This window comes from Elephantulus edwardii, unplaced genomic scaffold (assembly GCF_000299155.1).
Source record: "Elephantulus edwardii isolate Elephantulus edwardi_28Jun2011 unplaced genomic scaffold, EleEdw1.0 scaffold00163, whole genome shotgun sequence".
NCBI lineage: Eukaryota > Metazoa > Chordata > Mammalia > Macroscelidea > Macroscelididae > Elephantulus > Elephantulus edwardii.
Window position 1 is genome coordinate 1,505,090 of NW_006399913.1, and position 19,403 is coordinate 1,524,492.

Below are 19,403 nucleotides of genomic sequence, written 5' to 3' on the forward strand. Positions count from 1 at the left end.
GGCACATAACAACAACAACAACACCAAACTAAATGAAAACTGAGAGGTGGTAACAGGAAGAAAACATTCCCCATTTGCACAGAAAAAAATAATATTCGTCATTCTTTTTCCTTCTTCTAAGATTAGGTATGGCATTATCCACTTATGCGTCAATCTTCTATCTCTGGTATGTTATTGTTAAGTGCCATCAAGTTGTAGATGATTCATAACAACCCTATGAACAAAAGACCTGAAAACTTGTATAACTTGCATTATTCTTCTAGGTTCATAGAGTTTCTGGAGGCAAGTTATTTCAGAAGTGCATGCCATTCCAGTAATTTCTTTTTGAGGCATGAGCCTAGGAAACTAACTGCAGAACAAAAAGAATATAAGAGTGAAAACTATAATATTCCAAATTTGAGAATAAGGTACACCAGTCTTCACAATTGCATCCTATGCATCAGAGAGCTGGACAGTGACTAGGGATGATAGAAAGAGAATTGATGCCTTTGAGCTGTGGTCCTGGAAAAGAGTGTTGAATATACCATGGACTGCTAGGAAAATAAACAATTTTGTCCTGGAGAGGGTGAAGCCAGGCTGCTCCTTGGAGTCAAGGATTCTGAAGCTTCATCTGACATACTTTGGGCATGTTGCAAGGGGGAACCAGTCCTTGGAGAGGGACATCATGTTTGGGAGGGCGGAGGGACAACGCAGGAGAGGAAGACCTTCGATGAGATGGATCAATTCAGTGATTGGGGTAGTGGTAGTAGGTGTGTTGGAAACAATGAGGTTGGCACAGGATAGAGCAGGGTTTAGGGCTGTTGTACATAGGGTCACTATGAGTCTCAAGAGACACAATGGCACATAACAACAGCAACATGCTTGGTGTATGCTCCTGTGTTATAAACTAGTTCATTAAATTATTTCTCTTTATGAGTACTCTCAGCTTGAGGAGGGAGGTGGGGGGAGTAGTACGAAGAGGGATATATTAAGGCGAATAGATTATCTGCTTTGAACAGAAACTTCATCATCATGGAAAACTGCCTATTGCTGTTCAAGGAGTACATGAGGTGTGTAAATGGTAAGTGTTCATCTGCCCTTTAACAAATGGCTGGCTAACAAGGGCCTGGAGATTTCCTCATTGCCTAAAGAACTAATTAAATCAATAAATTCCAATTAAACTTTACTATCTACCTGGAGAAGAACCAAAACTGGGGCCAGACTAATGTTAAGGTTAATGGATAAGGCTGCAGTGGGAGTTTAAAGGGATTATGACATGCTCCTTTCATTCAGATGTTTTTGTTGGTTTGGAGAAAGCAGCCAAATCAAAGCAGAGAAGCATATACAATATTAAATACCAATACAAGATTGCTACAGTTAATTGATAACATAGGGAGAAACTAGGAGTCATTATTTATTCATTCATTTATTGACCACGCATGCTTGGTTTGTGCCAAGATTATGTTGTGATGTGCCAATGAGTCAAAACCAACCTACAGCCCTACAGCTGACCCTCCAGTGGATTTTTAGAGACAGTAAAATTACACAGGAGAAGATTGCCTATCTTTCTCCTGTGGAGCAGCTGCTTATGTTCAAACCCTGTGCCTTTGGGTTGGCAGCACAACTCCTTAGCATGAGGCCCTCAGAGATGTAGCTAATGACTAGACCATCTCTCTGGTGTGATATATTAGGTCAAAATTTGAAAATAACACATTACTTATTAATGACTATTTTGAAAATATGTGAAAAGCAAGACTTCTAAGCCAGGGATGGCCATGGATTTTATAGTTAAAAAAACAAAGTCCAATCAACTGATGCTTTAATTTGTACCCTATCCTCACACAATCAAGCTGGCTATAGGTTATTACAATTGTTGTTATACAACAATTTTGTAGATGTCTCACATCTATCAATGATTTTGTTCATGGAGATTAATTCCTACCACACTGTTTTGCTTTTTTTAATTTTTTTTTTTCATTTTTCCAGAATGTGTCAATTCTTGAAAGTCTAGATACAACCATCTTCCTATAAACAGCCTTATTACTCAAGCTACAAATATCTTCTGTTAGGTGTAAAGTTCTGCATCTACTGTAATTTGTACCTTACATATAATCCCAATTAATGGACTGCATGTTCCTAGGCTTTGTCACCCTTCCTCATTCTCACCCTTAGTCCCTTTCCACTTGCTCATCAGTTTCCACCTTCTAAAGCCTTGGGGAAGGGAAAACCAAGTCTTTAACCTCAAAACGTTGCTGTTATTGTTTGGTGTCAGTGATTTATTACTACTCCTACTGGTCCTATCCACGTACAACAAGATAAAGCAGTCTAGTCCTGTGCCATCATCACAACAGTTTCCAGGATTGAGTCCATTCTTGCCGTCGCTGTCAACACATCTTGTTGGTCTGCCTCTTTTACACCGACCCTCTATTTTACCAGGCACGGTGTACTATAATAGTTCAAATTGTATTTGCATATGTATTTTGTCTCTTGAATGTAATTGTATTCATTTTTATCATATAACAGTAACTCCAATTCCAACCATATATCCAAATGCAGTGACTTTCAATCAGTTCTAAAGATTATTCTATATGATATGTTACCAATATTGATTGAGCTACCAAAATTTTCTTACTGATTCTGCAAAACAAGTTAGAGAGAATTACAAGTATTAGGATAGGAATTAATTGTGTTTCAAAAAGAACAAAGACCTTTAATTATATACTTTCAAAAAACAAACAAACAAACAAACCATAAAAAACAAATCTCAAAATTAAAGCTCACGACCGTCAAGTTGATTCCAACTCACGCAGCTCTCTGCGGGTTTCCAAGGCTGCCAATCACAAGAAAAGGGCATTTTTCTCCTGTGGAGCTGCTGGTGGATGTGAGCCTCTGGATAGCCTTGGAATTGTCAGCTCGACTCACTATAGAGAGCATGAGGGAGGGAAATATTGAAAACAGTTGCTTTAATCTGTAGGGTTTAAGGATCAAGTACCTTCATCATCAGGGCACTCATTCATTATTCCTGCAAATGTAGATGCTAATCAACCTTTGCAATTTAAGTTAATGACAACAAAGTGATGCTGGTTTTGAGGCTGTGAAGTATATAAATAAAAACACAGAGACATAGGGCAAGTTGTTGTTGTTTCTTGTTGAAATAAATCAAAAGTCTAATGTATCTACTTAAAATAGATTTTACCCCCATAGAAAATATGGACAATATGACAAAAAATATGGACATGGACAAGACGGAAACTGAAGAGAGTACTAGGCTCCAGGGACCATTTGTTGTGTGATATTGAGAGAATTACATTAATCTCATGGACCTTGGTTTTCTTATCATTGAAAGGGTGATAATGGTACCAGTTCTACCTGTCTTTGAAAATTAGACTATTCCTAAGAGTACTCTGTAAAGCACCATGCAAGTGAAAAATTGCATTGTTTTTATTATCATGTCTATACAAGATAATGTAGTTTTTAAGCTCATTTCCATTTCCTCAAGAGTTTGCTCTAGCAACTCACACATCATCATGACCATTTAAATTGTTTCTGTCAGTGAGCTAGTGATTCATATCCATTTACTCTAACTGGGGAAATTTATACAGATGATTTTGTCATTTTCTCATGATATAATGATACGCATATAATGATGCATTTCTTGGTGCAACTTTAAAAATTAAGACATAACATTTTAGAAAAGGCTGAAAAACTCTTCCACCTAATTTGGAACATCATATCTGAGTGTAAACAACAGTCAACTTCTCAGTCAATGTCTCAATTTCCCTTTAAAACGTTATTACTATATATGGTAACAGAAATGTATGGCAAGAATACTGATAAAACTACTTAGCTAATTAAATATATATTTATCTGTATATGTTGTTGTTGTTGTTCTGTACCATTTAGTGGGAAGCAACTCCCGACCATCAGGCTTTCGGAGTATGTCCAGTGTCATTAGTGAAGTAGTTAATGGATTCAAAGAGTGCCTTGGGGTTGGCAGTGTAACGCCTTATCATAAAGCCATCAAAGCTCCCTTTTCTGTATATGTTGAGTTGTAGGGGAATAAATGATATAAAATACAAAATTGGAATTTTAGTATTATTGAATTACTTTTATAACTTAATTTTTATAGACACTAATTACATATACATTTTATCTCAGAAGTCTTATAGAGCAAGTACTTACATGATCTAGACAATATGATCAGTACCGCAGATGTAACAAGAAATTCAAACTCTCTGCCTTTACTTTCAAGGACCCTATTTAACAAATAAAGTAGTCATGCAATAGAGTCGTATGTTGAAATGCAGAATCTATGGTGATCTAACTCAACTAGTGAAGAGAGAGGGAGTCAAGGTAATATCATTCAGGAAGACAAAAAATATCTAAAACAAAAATGAGTAACAACTTGTTAAATAAGGAGGAGATTGAAGAGTACTAGGAGAACAAAGAGAAAATGTCTCAGGAGGAGAAATAAAGTGGATTCAGTGGAGTGGAAATGTTCACCTAGAGAGAGTATCAGGACAAAGCAAAAGATGGATCTTGGGTAAAACTCTACTGTTTTGGGTGCCCTTGAATTGAATTTGACTCATAGCGACTCTGTGAACAGCCAACACTGTCCTGTCCTATGCCATCTACTTCACATAGACTAGATCACACTAGAGTCCATTGCTAAAGTCACCACATCAATTCATCTCTTGGTAGTCCTCCTCTCCTTCTCTGACCCTCCATCTTTCCAAGTAGGATGTCCCTTTCCAAGGATTAGCCTTGTCTAGCTCCATATCAGGTCTCCAATATTTTTGACTAAAGGTGGGAAACAGTCAGGAATATTTAATGTCTCTGACAAGGTTTACTTTGAATTGATTTCTCTCCTACGTAAACCAGAGCTCAAAATACTACTTATGTACTTTAAAAAAAATGTGACTTAATAGTCCTTTGGAGTGCAAAAAACACATCTTTAAGCTTATTTTCCTTCCCAGACCCTTCTTCCACCTTACATTATTTTGTTTAATCCTCACAACAATCTTGATCAAATGAAATACTATTTCCTTTTTATGGAAGTTTAGAGATTACACTTTTCCATGGATCTGGGCTTTAGGATCCTTTGTCAATTGACTTTTTCAAGATACCCATGTAGCTTTATTGGGACTCTTATTTATCATCCATCAAATGTTTAATATACTGCTGTGTGCCACTGAGTGACATTGATAAGGTTCCTATCTTTGTGGAACTTGTATTACATTCTATTAATACACAGACTGCCACTGGTCAGCTTTGTTTTGCTTTTCTTTAAAAGTCCCTATTTACTTTGTCGAGGAAGTCTTACATGACCCGCGGCATGAAATGAAGCATCCATGTCTTCTCTGCCCATTTCTCTTGCTACTCACATATCTTCAGTGCTGTCTGTCCTCCCTTTCATCAGCATGCTGAGGACTCTGGAACCAAGCCCCGCCCAGGGAGAAAGTCAGTGCTTGGTGCAGGACAGGTTGCTTGTGATAGTTTCTTTCTTTCTTTCATATTCATCCTCAGGTTTTTCAATAAGTTATCATGTTTTGGTTCTTGGCAACATGCAGTTCCAAAAAAAAAATTGCCTTGTTAACAGCTAGAATTACATTCCATCATTTTAAGCCAAACTGGATGTAAACCACTCGTCTCTTTATAATCCCTCTAATAGAAAGCAAAAGGAATAGTTGGCAACTATCCTCCCAATTCATTCTCTTTGGTAATATGTACTAAAATTAGTAGAAATCTGAGGAGCAAAGTAATGTATTGGGGTTAAACAACTGCAGGTCAAGATATGAGTAACAGAAAAAGAAATAATGAAACTTTAATAAATGTCTCCAGGTTGTCAATACCCCTTATGCTATTATGATGTATCCCGACATTAAAATTTGAAAGTGATTCATCCTTTTCAGGAAGTGGGGACTCAGAGAACCTCAAATTTTAGAATTTTGGACAAAATCAGTTTGCAAAATATTGAGTAAAATCACAGAGAGTAAAGAGATAAAGAGAAAGGAATCAAGCAAGCGCAGACTGCAAAATGGAAAGGGTAATATGAAGGAAAGGTGAGCTGTGTGGGAATCAAGTAGCATACTGTTAAAGGACTACAGACATGCCAGGTAATCGCCAGGTAGGTGGGTTCCAAGCAAGGTTCAAGCTTTTGGCAAACTAGTTAGCTCTCCAGCAAGGAGACCAAGGGAGCAAGGGAAACCCAGACAGAGATGGTGGCTTCTCGTCATGAGCTCCCCAGTAGACAGCCTGTGAAACACTAGCACCAGGATCACTTTGGGGAGATTGGACACATGTTAAAAAACATAAGATTATTAGTCCAGTTGGCTCATGAGGATCTCTTGGGTTCAGGCAGGGATCTCTGACAAATGCACAATTAAGGTTCATTACCACTGAAATGATAAAATGGATTTTCCAAAGCCTTTGTTTCCAGATTGACCTGGCATTCTTAGTCACAACACTTAAAACAGAGTTGTGAGATCCTAACAGGGATCTCTGTGTACATTTCCAAAATACTAGCCACATCCTTTGAGCATATGTGAGGCTCCTGTTAGAGACTGTATAATTTCAGTCTGTGTTAGATGTTAGTGATAAGGAGGGAAAAGACAGACTGAAGACTCGGCACTGATGAAGTTTTCATCAGAGCCATTTTCAGACCTACGCACAGAAACCAGGAAAGACTGCTGGGGCAAGGGAAGAGGAAGAAAAACTTGGAAATATCAAATCAGTCAGACATCATTCATCAAGACCTTAATTCTAGCACTTGCCCTCATAGAATTTGTATTCAACGTTTAGGCATAAAAGTAAATTTGTGAGAAGTGGTATGAAGTATCAAAGTTATAATTAAAATGTAGTATTCACCAAGTTTTATATTCCAGTAGTTAGTCTAATTTATAAACGAATGTTGAAAACTAGGAGTTCAGACAGAAATCTCTTGTTAAATGCTGCAACCTGCAACCACTGGGCTGCAGAAGAAAAACTAAATTACAACTGGCATTGCAAAGTTATGAGTCTGCCATCTGCAACCCAAAAATGAATCTTGGAGATGGAAGGGGGAAGGCAGGGCGCAGGGTAGAAAAGTAGAAATTGTATTACATACCAGTATATAGGAGACAGGTCTTACTTTGAACAATGAATAAGGATGGCAAAAGTGGAACTGCTCTGGATTGTGGTATTAGTGAAGATTGCAAAATATTGTGTGGATTGCCAAACAAATAAACCAACAATATGTGCAGGAGACAGAGATATGATGTTTTCAAATCCCCCTGACTTGAATACCAAGACACGACAGGACAGCAAAATGTGAGGAATTTTTACAATATCTTCTCTTCCCAGGTGTATGAGTTAGTGGCCACATCCTAGACCAGGTTTTATCAATATGCCAGAGGGAGTTGGTGTTATCCATATTTTGTGGTTTAAAAGGGCGGACTTAACTTCTGGCCAAAGATTGAAGGAGCGGATAGGTAAGGCCAGCAGAAAGGTTTCAAGAGAGTGTAAAGGATAGGAAAGCTCACAGGTTGAGAAAATCCTTCCTTTCCTTAAGATACTAACAATAGCCCCAGCCATTAGTGTAGGGTGAGATAAAAGTTCAGGTTTCTTTCTTTCTTTCTTTTTTAACTGTCCATTGCAGAACCACTCTCTAATTTCTGCTATTCTGCTGCTATCCACTGCTTACTGTTTCCCTTTCCTATGATGATTGATCCGGTTACCTTTATTCATGCCTTTATTCATTCACCCATTGCTATTGAGTTGAAACTGACTCATAGCTGATCCTCCACTGGGTATCCAAGGCACTAAATCACACGGGAGTAGATGCCCATCTTCCTCCCGTGGAAAGATTAGCATGGCCAAAGACCTGTGGCGTTTGGGTTAGGAGTGTGACTCTTGACCGACTGCAACATCAGAGCTCCCCGGCTTGCCTTCTCTAGGTTCTAAATCCACTGCTTCCTTCCAGAAGCAACTAACATTAGGGAGGCCTTGCCATGTGCCGGCCCTTTCTGCACTCAGCATGGTAGAAACTCTGTTCATGGGTGCAGCACAAACACTTCCAGCACCCACTGGCAGGCTCCTGACTACTGTAAACTCCCTAGAAATACTTATGATGTGGGGCTCTTTGCCACACTTTTATAACATTTTTGGTGTTATTGTGTGCCATTGAGTCACTTGCGACTCCTAGAAACTTTAAGTACAATAGCTCTGATCCCTTCTTTATCCAGAGCCAACCTCATTGTCCCTGGCACACCTACCCTCAAATCCATCTCATTGACTAGAAACTGAAGGTCAGATAATCAAAACAAAAGCCACTCCTACATAATCTTTTCTCATGGCATCTTTCTCTTCTCTCTTTCATGAAAGACTATGTAAAGCCTTTCCTGTGCCAAGCCCCATAGATGACCACTTGAGAAGTCACATCAAAACATCTTAAGGATCTAAGTCACCTCTCATTTCCCTTCTCTCCACAGCTCCAATGGAAAATCAGTCACCTGGGCCCAGAATGAGAAGAGCACCCGGGGGCAGCACCTGTGGCAGCGTCTGTCTATTCACATCAATAAGAAAGAGAACCCCAATCAAACGGCCATCATCAAGCCCTTCCCCAAGAGCACAGAGATCCGGAGCCTGGGCACCAGCAGCAGCTCGCCAGGGGCTGCGAGCGCAGGTGGTGCAGGCTGCTCCAGCACCGCGCCCAGCGCGCCGGAGCCTCCAGACGCGGGCCCCAAGGCGCTGTATGAAGTGGCCGAGGCTGAGGAGCACTTCCAGGCCCCCACGCGGCCGCGCTCGCCCTCACCCATCAGTACGCTGAGCCACCGCGCAGGCTCGGCCAGCCGCACCGACGACGACGTGCCCTCGCTGCACTCAGAGCCCGCAGCGCGCAGCAGCTCCTCGCAGGGATCGCTCATGGAGCAGATCAGCAGCGTGGTGACCCGCTTCACAGCCAACATCAGCGAGCTCAACTCTATGATGCTGTCCACCTCGGCGCCCAGCCCTGGCGTGGGCACCGCGCTCTGCTCCACCTACCTGATCCCCAAAGAGATCCAGCTGCCCACAACCATGACCACGTTCGCCGAAATTCAGCCTCTGCCAGCCATGGAGGCCACAGGCGGTGCGCAGCCGGTGGTGGGGGCTCCACAGGCCGGGGGCCCTGCCCGGGAGACCCCAGTGGCGGGGCCCGAGGTGGCTGCTGCTGCTGCTGCTGCTGCTGGCAAGCCAGACTTGGAGGAGTTGGTGGCTCTCACCCCGCCATCCCCATTCAGAGACTCAGTGGACTCAGGGAGTACCACTCCCAACTCGCCAGTGTCAGAGTCGGCCCTGTGTATCCCGTCATCTCCCAAATATGACACACTTATCGTGAGAGATTACACTCAGAGCTCCTCATCGTTGTGAATGTCATTGGCAACCATGCGCAGTTCCATGTGCAAAGACCTGAGACCCTCATGTTCACACAGACCCAGGGACAAACATAGTCACCTGGTTATAACCCAAGGTGGGAGTTGCCAATTACGCCCACGCCTGTAATGGAACCTGGAGATAAATAGTGCTACTTAACAACAATCGACAATAACAACTACAAATCTTTTGGCAGATTTTCTTCTAGTGGCCTTAGAAAACATGGGCTTTTAAGAAACACCGCTTATATTTTTGAGGGCTGACAAGGAGTCTGTTAAAAAGTTACATATCAAGTGCTTTGCTCTAGGAAAGCAGTGAGTGTCAGAAGGCACAATGGAGGGGGAGGAAAGCATAGTTAATAGCAACTGTATAAAAAAAAAAAGTTTTGTTTACTTTAATCCTTTTCCCAGAAGATTCTTTGATTCACCAAACATGAATGTACATTTTCTAAGAAACTCAAAATCTGGGACCAAATGTGCACCTCTCTGCTTTATCTTTCTTTTGTCCTTCCCTTTAGAGACCTTATAAAGGAAGAACTTGGGTCCAGTGTTTCCTCAAGTGTTGTGAGTGCTTCAAGCCTAACACAAAACTAGACAGTGAGTGCTGGACTAAGAAGTAGGGGCTTTCTGGTAGACTTCTCAATTTTGGTTGTGAAATCCTCTCCTAGAAGCCTGCATCCAGGATTCCACCTAGTTCTTTCAGATTCACCTCCATTAACCAAGAAAACCAGTGGAAGATTTCTTGACTAATTCACCATGTTGCCAATCAATACTGGAGTAGCAAAAAAAAATATTTTCTGGAACACTGTTTTCTAATTCCCTCACTGGGGTGCATTGTATAGCTGGAAATCTCTCTTTATAATAATAATTCTTGAGCTGCAGCCCAGCTATCTCATTCATGAAACATGGCCACTTCTTACGAATGCTGTTACAGTACTATTGCCAGCCTAACTATTCAACTACACGTGTGGGCTTCTTCATTCTTTTGTTTTGAGAACCAGATGCACAAAGAGGCCCTCTGTTCTTTTTGAGTTCCACTACTGGAAGAGTTCTCCATAGACCCAACAGAGACCACATCAGGATGGAAGGGACTGTGGTTGGAGAATTAACAAAATCTTAATACACTGGAAATTTAAACTGTATCAAGTTGGCTTAGCAGAGATTTAGCTATGCCAGCCAGCAGTGATTTTAACATTTCCTGGCTGCATAAATAGGGCAGCTATGAACTATGACAAATGTAGATTTTTTTCAAAGCAATACAGAATAATATAATAGAGGAACCTTAATGAAACAAACCACACAATCTTTCTTAGCCATTCCAAAAAGAGACAAAGCAATGACTAGTGTTTTCCTTTTAGAAAAAAAAAATTATAATTCTGTGCACTTCATACTGTCACTTTTTAAACACTGCAGGAAAGAGATTTAAAGTTGAAAAAGAAACATATGATTTGATAGGCTTATATAGGTAGAATTCATAGCTTCAGACCTGAAACCACTGTCGTCTCTTTCTTCCTCCCATTACAGCTATCCTCAGGTGCCAAATGTTTTAATTTTATAAATAAGGATAGTAATAAAAAGGAGGAGGTATCCTAATACTCTAAGTTGCTTTGACCCAGCCTTACACAAAGATAGCCTTATTAGAAAGTTTTGCTGTGAGGCAAAAGTATATTTATGGCAGAGAGGAAAAAGAAGTATTTTCTTTTAGCTCAATTCCTATGTTTTGGTATATATTTCCATTTCACAGGTATCTTTAAAAAACAATATTAAGATTGAAATGGAAATTTATATATTGATATAATTTAATATTCTCCACTTTTAAAAGTTATACCGCATATATTGCTTCTTGAATTTTATTGATTTTTTTTTGGTAAAGTTTAAATCAGATCTTGCTTCATCAGACATCGTAAGATGAACCTTAGCCTACTAAAATGCTCATTTGCAAAAGATCAAACTTCCTATGCTAAATTTGAAAATAATATCATCAGAGCACCCTGATCCCATGTAAATAGAAACTCCTGAAATAGAAGAAATAAAATCTAGCTAAGTTTCATGAGTGTGTCTAAGCAAATATCTGTATCTACATGAGAAACAATGACAAATATTTTGAAGTATTTATAATCCTAAATCATCATGAATACAGTGATATTAGTTCAAATGTTACTGTCTTGATTTCTTAAGACATCAAAGCCTTTCTTAAATGTTATTTTAAAACTTGTTTCATAAAATCCTAAGATTGCTTTCCACTTTATCCTCAAAAACAGCCTATTTTCCTTTGTTAATCAGAACTTTTTAAAACTTCATTTACAATTTCTTTACTAAGCACATTATCTTATGAGGAAATTTATTACAAATTGTAACTTAATTCCAATAATTGCCATCTGATAATTTCATGTAAACTCATAATCAAGCAACTATAAAAAAAGGGAAGAACAATCAGTTAGACACAGACAAGATATGTTTTCTCTGCATTTCCATAACCTTTTCCACTTCATTGAATACACTGTATATGAGACATAATGTTGTTGGTAATGCATTCTTAAAATCTTTTCTTTTGGAATGATGCTCTGTCTCTTTGCCAATTCTATTACCAGGTTCCAAGTAATAAATCTACAACACACACAAAACCTGAATATTCATTCTAGGGCTAGGAAATGAACTTTACAAATATATGGTTACTTGTTCTCGTTGAATCTCCTTGAAAAGAATCTTTCCCTGGTGCCAGGTGATGATTCAGTCTGGATCAACATAGCTACAAGGAGAGGGAAATTATCCTTGAGTTTCTGAGACTCAGAAAAGTACCACTAAAGGAGCGTTTGGTCCCGTGATGAAAGCAAGAGGAGCTGGTTTGATAAACTCGCTTCTTCTATTCTGGGAGTGCTATCCTGGCAGTGTGAGAAGATCATAACTGCATTGCAAAGAACCATCTTTCTCACTAGAGGGTGAAGAACAGAGAGAGAAGTGGAAAGGAAAATCATGAGAGACTTGACCGAAGCAATGAGAGAAAGTAAATCCCCCAAAGTGCTAATCTTCACTAAGAGTCTTTCCCAAGCTACTACTGGTCCTAGCAAGTGATCAGAACAGCTAGGGGGTATTTCTGACTGTAAAGAAATTTAACGGCTCGGCTGCAGTTCTGTGGCTTTCAAAACAGGAATTAATCACTCTTTTTGAGGATAAAAAAAGCAAAACAAACAGATTAAAAAAAAAACACGAACAAAAACACAGTACAAAAACAAATAAAAATTTAAAAAAATCATAACAAACCACTTTCTTATGCTAGTCTCCCAGAAAAATGTATATGTTTTGGAGACTTCAAAGGTATTATATGAGTTCATATTTAGCAACAGCTTATTAATAACCCTCAAGCTGTCACAATCTCTATAGTTACCATTTACAATTTTATACTGTGAAAAAATATAGATCAGTGAAAGCATAAAGTTAAATCAGAATTTATTTTGAAGAGGGGCTAAGGCCTGGGAGAATTCACTACCATCAATTGTAAAATGAGGCATGTATAAAACAGTTGGCTGAATTTCACTGATCTTTCCAATGTGAACAAATATACTATGTATATTGTGTGTATTTCTAGAATTCAATGGCAGCTGCTGGTGGTGTTGTAATTAGAAATCTATATAGAATATAGATGTTTTAGAGAGATGGTGCCAATTCTAAAAGATTTATGTGGGCTAAAAGTGCTTGTACTTACTTTTTTCTGCACTTATAACTGAATTGATTTAAAGTTGTGTGCGCATATTTGTTCTTTTTTCTGTTGTTGCAGCTTGTACTATTAAAATAATAGAGAATGTTAAATTATTTTGATGTGAATTGCAAATGATTTTTTCATAAACATTTTTATCAACATTGTTTTGCTTTGTACTTGTATAAATGTATTTCATTTTAGCATTTAAAATATAATTGCCTGTTTCTCAGTTGTCTAAATCATGTTACAGCTGGTGTTTGTGAAGTCAATTACTTTTTGAAGATATTAAAAAACTATGATACAACTTTAAGACTTTTCCCCTCAAATGTTTAAAAGGCTGTCTTAAATGTTTTCTAAACTCAAAGGAACCATCCTATTAATTCTGAATGACCAATACACATTTATAATGTTTACAAAGATACTTGCCCATTTAATTAAGATAAACATAGAAAACAAAAGCCAAACTTTTAAGGAAAAAAAAAATACATACCCTTTAGAAGGAAGTGTCTTGGCAATCTAAATTTGTATCTAGAAGTACAATTACAAATTCTATAACCAGTTCCACTATAACCTGTGTTGATACAGGTAACATCATGCAGTTATCATACTATGGTAATCATACAAATGATAAATATACCTGTCCACTGCCACTGAGTTGAATTCAATTCACAGCTCATTTCTGACACTGGAAGTTTTACTAGCTCTTTCCTAGAGATTAGCTGGTAGATATAAAGTGCTGATTTTTTGATTTGCAGACTGACATGTTACATATTGCACAACTAGGCTTTGTTAAAGGTGTGCATGCTTGTATGTGTGTATGTCTTTCACTATAGTGTCCATATATGTGTATGATTTTGTCTATATGGGGGTTCTTTTAGTTGTAACTGTATGAATGTAGTATTTTTACTTTCTTACCTAAAGGGGAATATGTACCTGTCATGTATTTTTTAAAAACAAATTTACGTTTCCTGCACAAACACTAGCTAAAAACTACAAGCAGAATATAGGCTAGATGTTAAAGGGAGCAATAACAATGTTGTTTGGTTTTTTAAAAAAATAAAAGCATACAGAGAGTACATCATATTGTTGTTATGTGCCATCAAGTCACTTGTGACTCATAGCAACCCTATGTTCAACAGCTCTGAAACCTGCTCTATACTGAGTCAACTTTATTGTCTCTGACACACCTACCCTCACTACCCTTGTCTCTGAATCAATCCATCTCATGGAGGGCCTTCCTTTCTTGTCTGTCACTTTACCTTCCCAAACATGACATCTCTCTCCAAGGACTGGTCCCTCCTTGCAACATGTCCAAAGTATGTCAGATGAAGCTTCAGAATCCTTGCCTCCAAGGAGCAGCTTGGTTTAATCCTCTCTAGGACAAGCCTGTTTGTTCTCCTGGCAGTCCATGGAAGGTTCAATACTCTTCCAGCATCACAGATTAAAGGCATCAATTCTCCTTCTATCATCCCTAATCATTGTCCAGCTTTCTGATACATAGCAAATAATTGCAAAGACTATGGCTTAGATCAGGTGCACCTTAGTCTCCAGACTGACATCGTTGCTTTTCAGTATTCTAGAAAGGTCCCTGACTTCAGACCTTCCCCATGCAATTTGACTTTTTATTTTCTTTCTGCTGGTACATTATATACTCATAATATGAATATTGAGACAGATATATATTTATTTCTAAAAAAGTACACAGCACAATGAGAATCACACATTTTCTGCATTATCAGACCCTTCCCCTTCAGTATCTTCTGTTATAACACTGTACAAATATGTGTATGTTTACATGAAGTTGAAGTTAGGTTATCTAGGTTATCTGTATAGAAAAATATTTTTTAGTATGATTTTAGTGAAAATTTACAGAGACTGGTTTTCATTCATTTGTATATACACATATTCTTCCAAATTCATTTTGTAATATGTGCCCTGTTCCAGATTGTTGTCGTACATATAATGGCTAATTATCCTTTCCTTTCCTTACCTTCACCCATTCCAGGCAGTGTTCATTGTCTACCCATTCTTTTCATGTCCTCCACCCCTATCTATCCTATTATTGCAACAGTGGTCATATACAGTGGTCTTTTTTTTTTATTTGCACTTTTGCGACTGAGATGTCTCACTCAGCATTATGTCCTGTAGACTCATATGTTTTGTAGTGTTTTAAAGCTCAGTGGTTTTTCAATGCTTTGCAATATTGTACTGAAAGAATGTACAGCAGTTTCTAGGAGGACTTTCTAAAATGATACTGGGGGGGGGTTCTGGTGGCACAGTTTATAGGAAGTCATGTTGGTGATCCAAAGACAACATGTCTCAGACATTTGGGATCTACCACTGGCTCTTCAGGAGAAAGATAGGGTAGATTCTTTCCCTTGAGATTTACAGCCTCAAAAGTTGGAGGAAGCGTCACTGTGAGCTAGATGTTTAAGCATGATATCCCTCTCAGAGGAATAACCTCTCCTAGCAACATGTCCAAAGTATGTGAGAAGAAGTCTCCCAGGAGCACTCTGGCTACACTTTTCCCAAGACATATCTCTTTATTCTTTTGGCAGTCCACAGGATATTCTGTACTTTTCTTCAATACCACAGCTCAGAGGCATCAATTCCTGTTATCCTTATTGATTGTCCAGTTCTCAGGAGTATAGCAAGTGATCTAAAAGATTTGATTGCATGGATCATAATAAATTATGGCCAACATTGAGGAAAATGGGACTCTCAAAAACACTTAATTATGCTCATATAAAATCTATACCTAGACCAAGAGGTTGAGCAAGAGAACTCTATGTGGTGGTTGTACTTTTTATAGGTTTGTCCTGGAGAGGGTGAAGCCAGAATGCTCCTTGGAGCCAAGGCTTCTGAAGCTTTGTCTGACGTACTTTGGGCATGTTGCAAGGAGGAACTGGTCCTTGGAGAGGGACATCATGTTTGAGAGAGTGGAGGCATGGTGCAGGAGAGGAAGACCCTCGATGAGATGGATCAATTCTGTGAGTGGAGTGGTGGGAATGAACGTGTTTGAGACGGCAAGTTTGGCACAGGATAGAACAGTGTTTAGGGCTCTTGTACATAGGGTCACTATGAGTTCAAGCGACTCGATGGCACATAACAACAACAACAAGCTGAAATGTAGGTGGGTAAGGGTTGTGATGTGCCGTCGAGTCACCTGCAACTCATTGTGACCCTATGTACAACAGCCCTAAACCCTGCTCCATGCTGTGCCAAAATTATTGTACCTGACACACACCTACCCTGATTACCTCAGTCACTGAATCAATCCATCTCATCGAGGGTCTTCCTCTCCTGAGCTGTCCGTCCGTATGTCAGACAAAGCTTCAGAATTGGAAATTATCATCTCAGTCAAATCACATCACAACATCTACATTTTTTCAAAGTTCAAAAAATTAAATTTAAAATTTTTTTTCCAAAAATTCAAAAGCAGTTACGATGATGAGACACAGGATAGAGCAAGGTTCAGATCAACTACTCATAGGATCACTATTAATCACAGTCAATTTTATAACAATGATATACTTAAATCCTGAGCAACAAATAAAACATTGGGAGAAAACTTGGATTACTCTCTACAACAGTATCTATTTTAATTTTACTTTTACTCTTGCCAAAAATGTTTTTCTTTACTAGGAAATATAAGGTTCCTTGAGATATATGACCTACACACACATTTATAAAAATAAACTAATAAGATGAGATATGTGCACATAGACAAATGAGTATGGAGATGCATAAAATTACTTTAACTTTACATACTATTATATCTATATACTATTAGATCTGTAACAGGATACATGTTATACAATAAATCATATGACTAAATATATCATGAAAATGAATAAGTTTAGAAAATTTTTCTTTGTGGTTTTTTTAACAGTGCCAACTTAAGTGTTGCTCCTTACCAAAGAACTTGCCAGTCATTAATATGCTAATAGGTACTGTGATTCACATTAATGATGCATATTAACTGAGTAATCCCTCAACTTCTGCTTTCATAAAGCTTTTTTATTCAGAGTCAATTTCATGGGAAATATTTTGGGAAATAGTATGGTTTAATATGTATAGTACTATATAACACTTTTTAAGTCTTCTAACTAAAAACAGACGACACAACTCTGCTTGCTGAAACTGAGGATGATCTTTTGAGCTTGTTGCAGAAGGTCAAGGTCTGCAGTCTTCAATATGGATTGAAGTTCAACATCAAGAAAACAAAGATTCTTACCAGTGGGCCAATTGGCAGCATCATGATAGATGGTGAAAAGATTGAGATTATTAACAGCTTTAGTTTGGTTGACTCCACAATCAACACTCTTGGTATCAGAAGCCAGGAAATCAAAATATGAATTGCACTGGGAAAGCCTGCTGTCAGAGACTTCTCCAAAGTACTGAAGAGCAACAGTGTCAGTCTGGAGACCAAGATGTGCCTGATCCAGTTGTCTTTGGAATTACTTGCTATGCATCAGAAAACTGGACAATGACTAGGGATGATAGAAGGAGAATTGGTGTTTTTCAGCTGTGGTACTGGAGAAGAGTATTTACTATACCGTGGACAGCTAGGAGAACAAACAGTTTCATCCTAGAGAGGGTAAAACCAGACTGCTCCTTGGAGGCAAGGATTTTTATTCTTCCTCTGACCTACTTTGGACATGTGGCAAGGTGGAACCAGTCCTTGGAAAGGGACGTTGTGCTTGGGAAGGTGGAGGCACAGCACAAGAGAGGAAGACCCTCGATGAGATTGATTGGGATAATGGGGGTAGGTGTGTCAGAGACAACAAGATTGGCACAGGATAGAACAGGGTTTACAGCACTTCTCTGTCAATTTGCTGTACAGAAGTAACTTGTGGTGGCTGTGATGCTGAACACTGTCACCCTGATGTGCCAAAGGTGATATTGGTCACCCATGGAGGACAGTGCTTGACAAAGCTTCCCAATTAAAACAAGCTTTGAAGCAGGAGTGGCATCCACTTCTGAAATAGCTCACCTCTGGAAGCCCTATGAATTTGGAGAAATGAAAGATCATAGGGTCTCTATGAGTCACCTATAACTTGATGGCATTTAACAACAAAAACAGGAATAGAAGGCATCTCAATAGCATGCAACAATAATTAAAAACAAAGCATTATAATTAAATATGCAAAGAGCTGGAGTCAGAAAATCAAAAAGGGTGAACTCGTTCAACATTTCTTAAGCTGAAGGAATTGAACAAATTTAAGTCTTGAGTTACAATGCTCACAGAAGCTATGGGCAGAATATTGAATGATTTAGGAAGCATTTAAAGAAGATGGAAGGAATATGGAAAGTCACTGTACCAAAAATAATTGATTGACACAGAAGAATTTCATGAAACAACTTATGAGTAAGAGCCTGCAGTGATGAAGGAAGAAGCTGCCCTGAAGGAGCTGCCAAAACAAGGCTTCAGGAATAGATGGCATACCAATAGACATATTTCAGCAAACAGATGCTTTCTTGGATGCACTCACCAAGTTGTGCCAAGAAATCTGGAGGACAACAACCTGGCCAGCTGACTGGAAGAGATCTATATTTGTTCCCATTCCAAAAAAAGGTGACCCAACAGAGTGTGGAAATTATTGAACAATGTCATTAATATCATATGCAAGCAAGATTCTGCTGAAAATCATCCAAAAGCAACCAGAGCAACACGTCAACAGAGAACTGCCAGATGTGCAGGCTGGATTAGGAAAGTTTGTGGTACTAGGGATATTATAGCTAATGGTAGATGGATCTTGTCCAAAAGCAGAGAGTGCCAGAAGAATATCTATCTGTGTTCCATTGACTAGGCAAAGGCATTTGACTGTGTGAATCACAATAAACTGTGGCTAACTCTGAGAAGAATGAGAATCCCAGAACACTTGATTGTGCTTAAGTAAAACCTATACTTGGACCAAGAGGAAGTTGTCAGAATAAAGCAAGAAAACACTGCATGGTTTAAAATTGGGAAGGGTGTGCACCAGATCCAGGCCATGGTCTTTTCAATTATATGCTATGAACCAGAAAGTTGGACAATGACCAGAGATGATAGGAGAATTAATGCTTTGGGGCTGTAGTGCTCAAGAAGATGATTGAATATACTGTGACTGTTAAGAGAACAAACAGGTTAATCTCGGAGAGGGTGAAACTAGGCTGCTCCTTAGAGTCAAGGATTTTGAAGCTCCATCTAACATACTTTGGGCATGTTGCAAGGAGGGACGAGTCCTTGGAGAGGGACATTATGCTTGAGACGGCCAAGGGAAAGTGCATGGAGGAAGACCCTCGATGGTATAGATTGACTCAGTGACTGGAGTAATGGGGGTAGGTGTGTTGGA

At 38.9% G+C, this 19,403-nt stretch overlaps 1 protein-coding gene across 2 annotated transcripts in view; it reads left to right on the forward strand.

Moving 5' to 3' along the window:
• Positions 1-9,366, forward strand: part of GRM5 (glutamate receptor, metabotropic 5) — a 655,562-nt gene extending 646,196 nt beyond the window's left edge. For both annotated transcript variants that reach the window (XM_006895249.1, XM_006895250.1), the window contains one exon: positions 8,448-9,366. In XM_006895249.1, the coding sequence (XP_006895311.1) occupies positions 8,448-9,366 (919 nt within the window). The remainder of the gene's footprint in view (positions 1-8,447) is intronic.
• Positions 9,367-19,403: the final 10,037 nt, after the last annotated feature.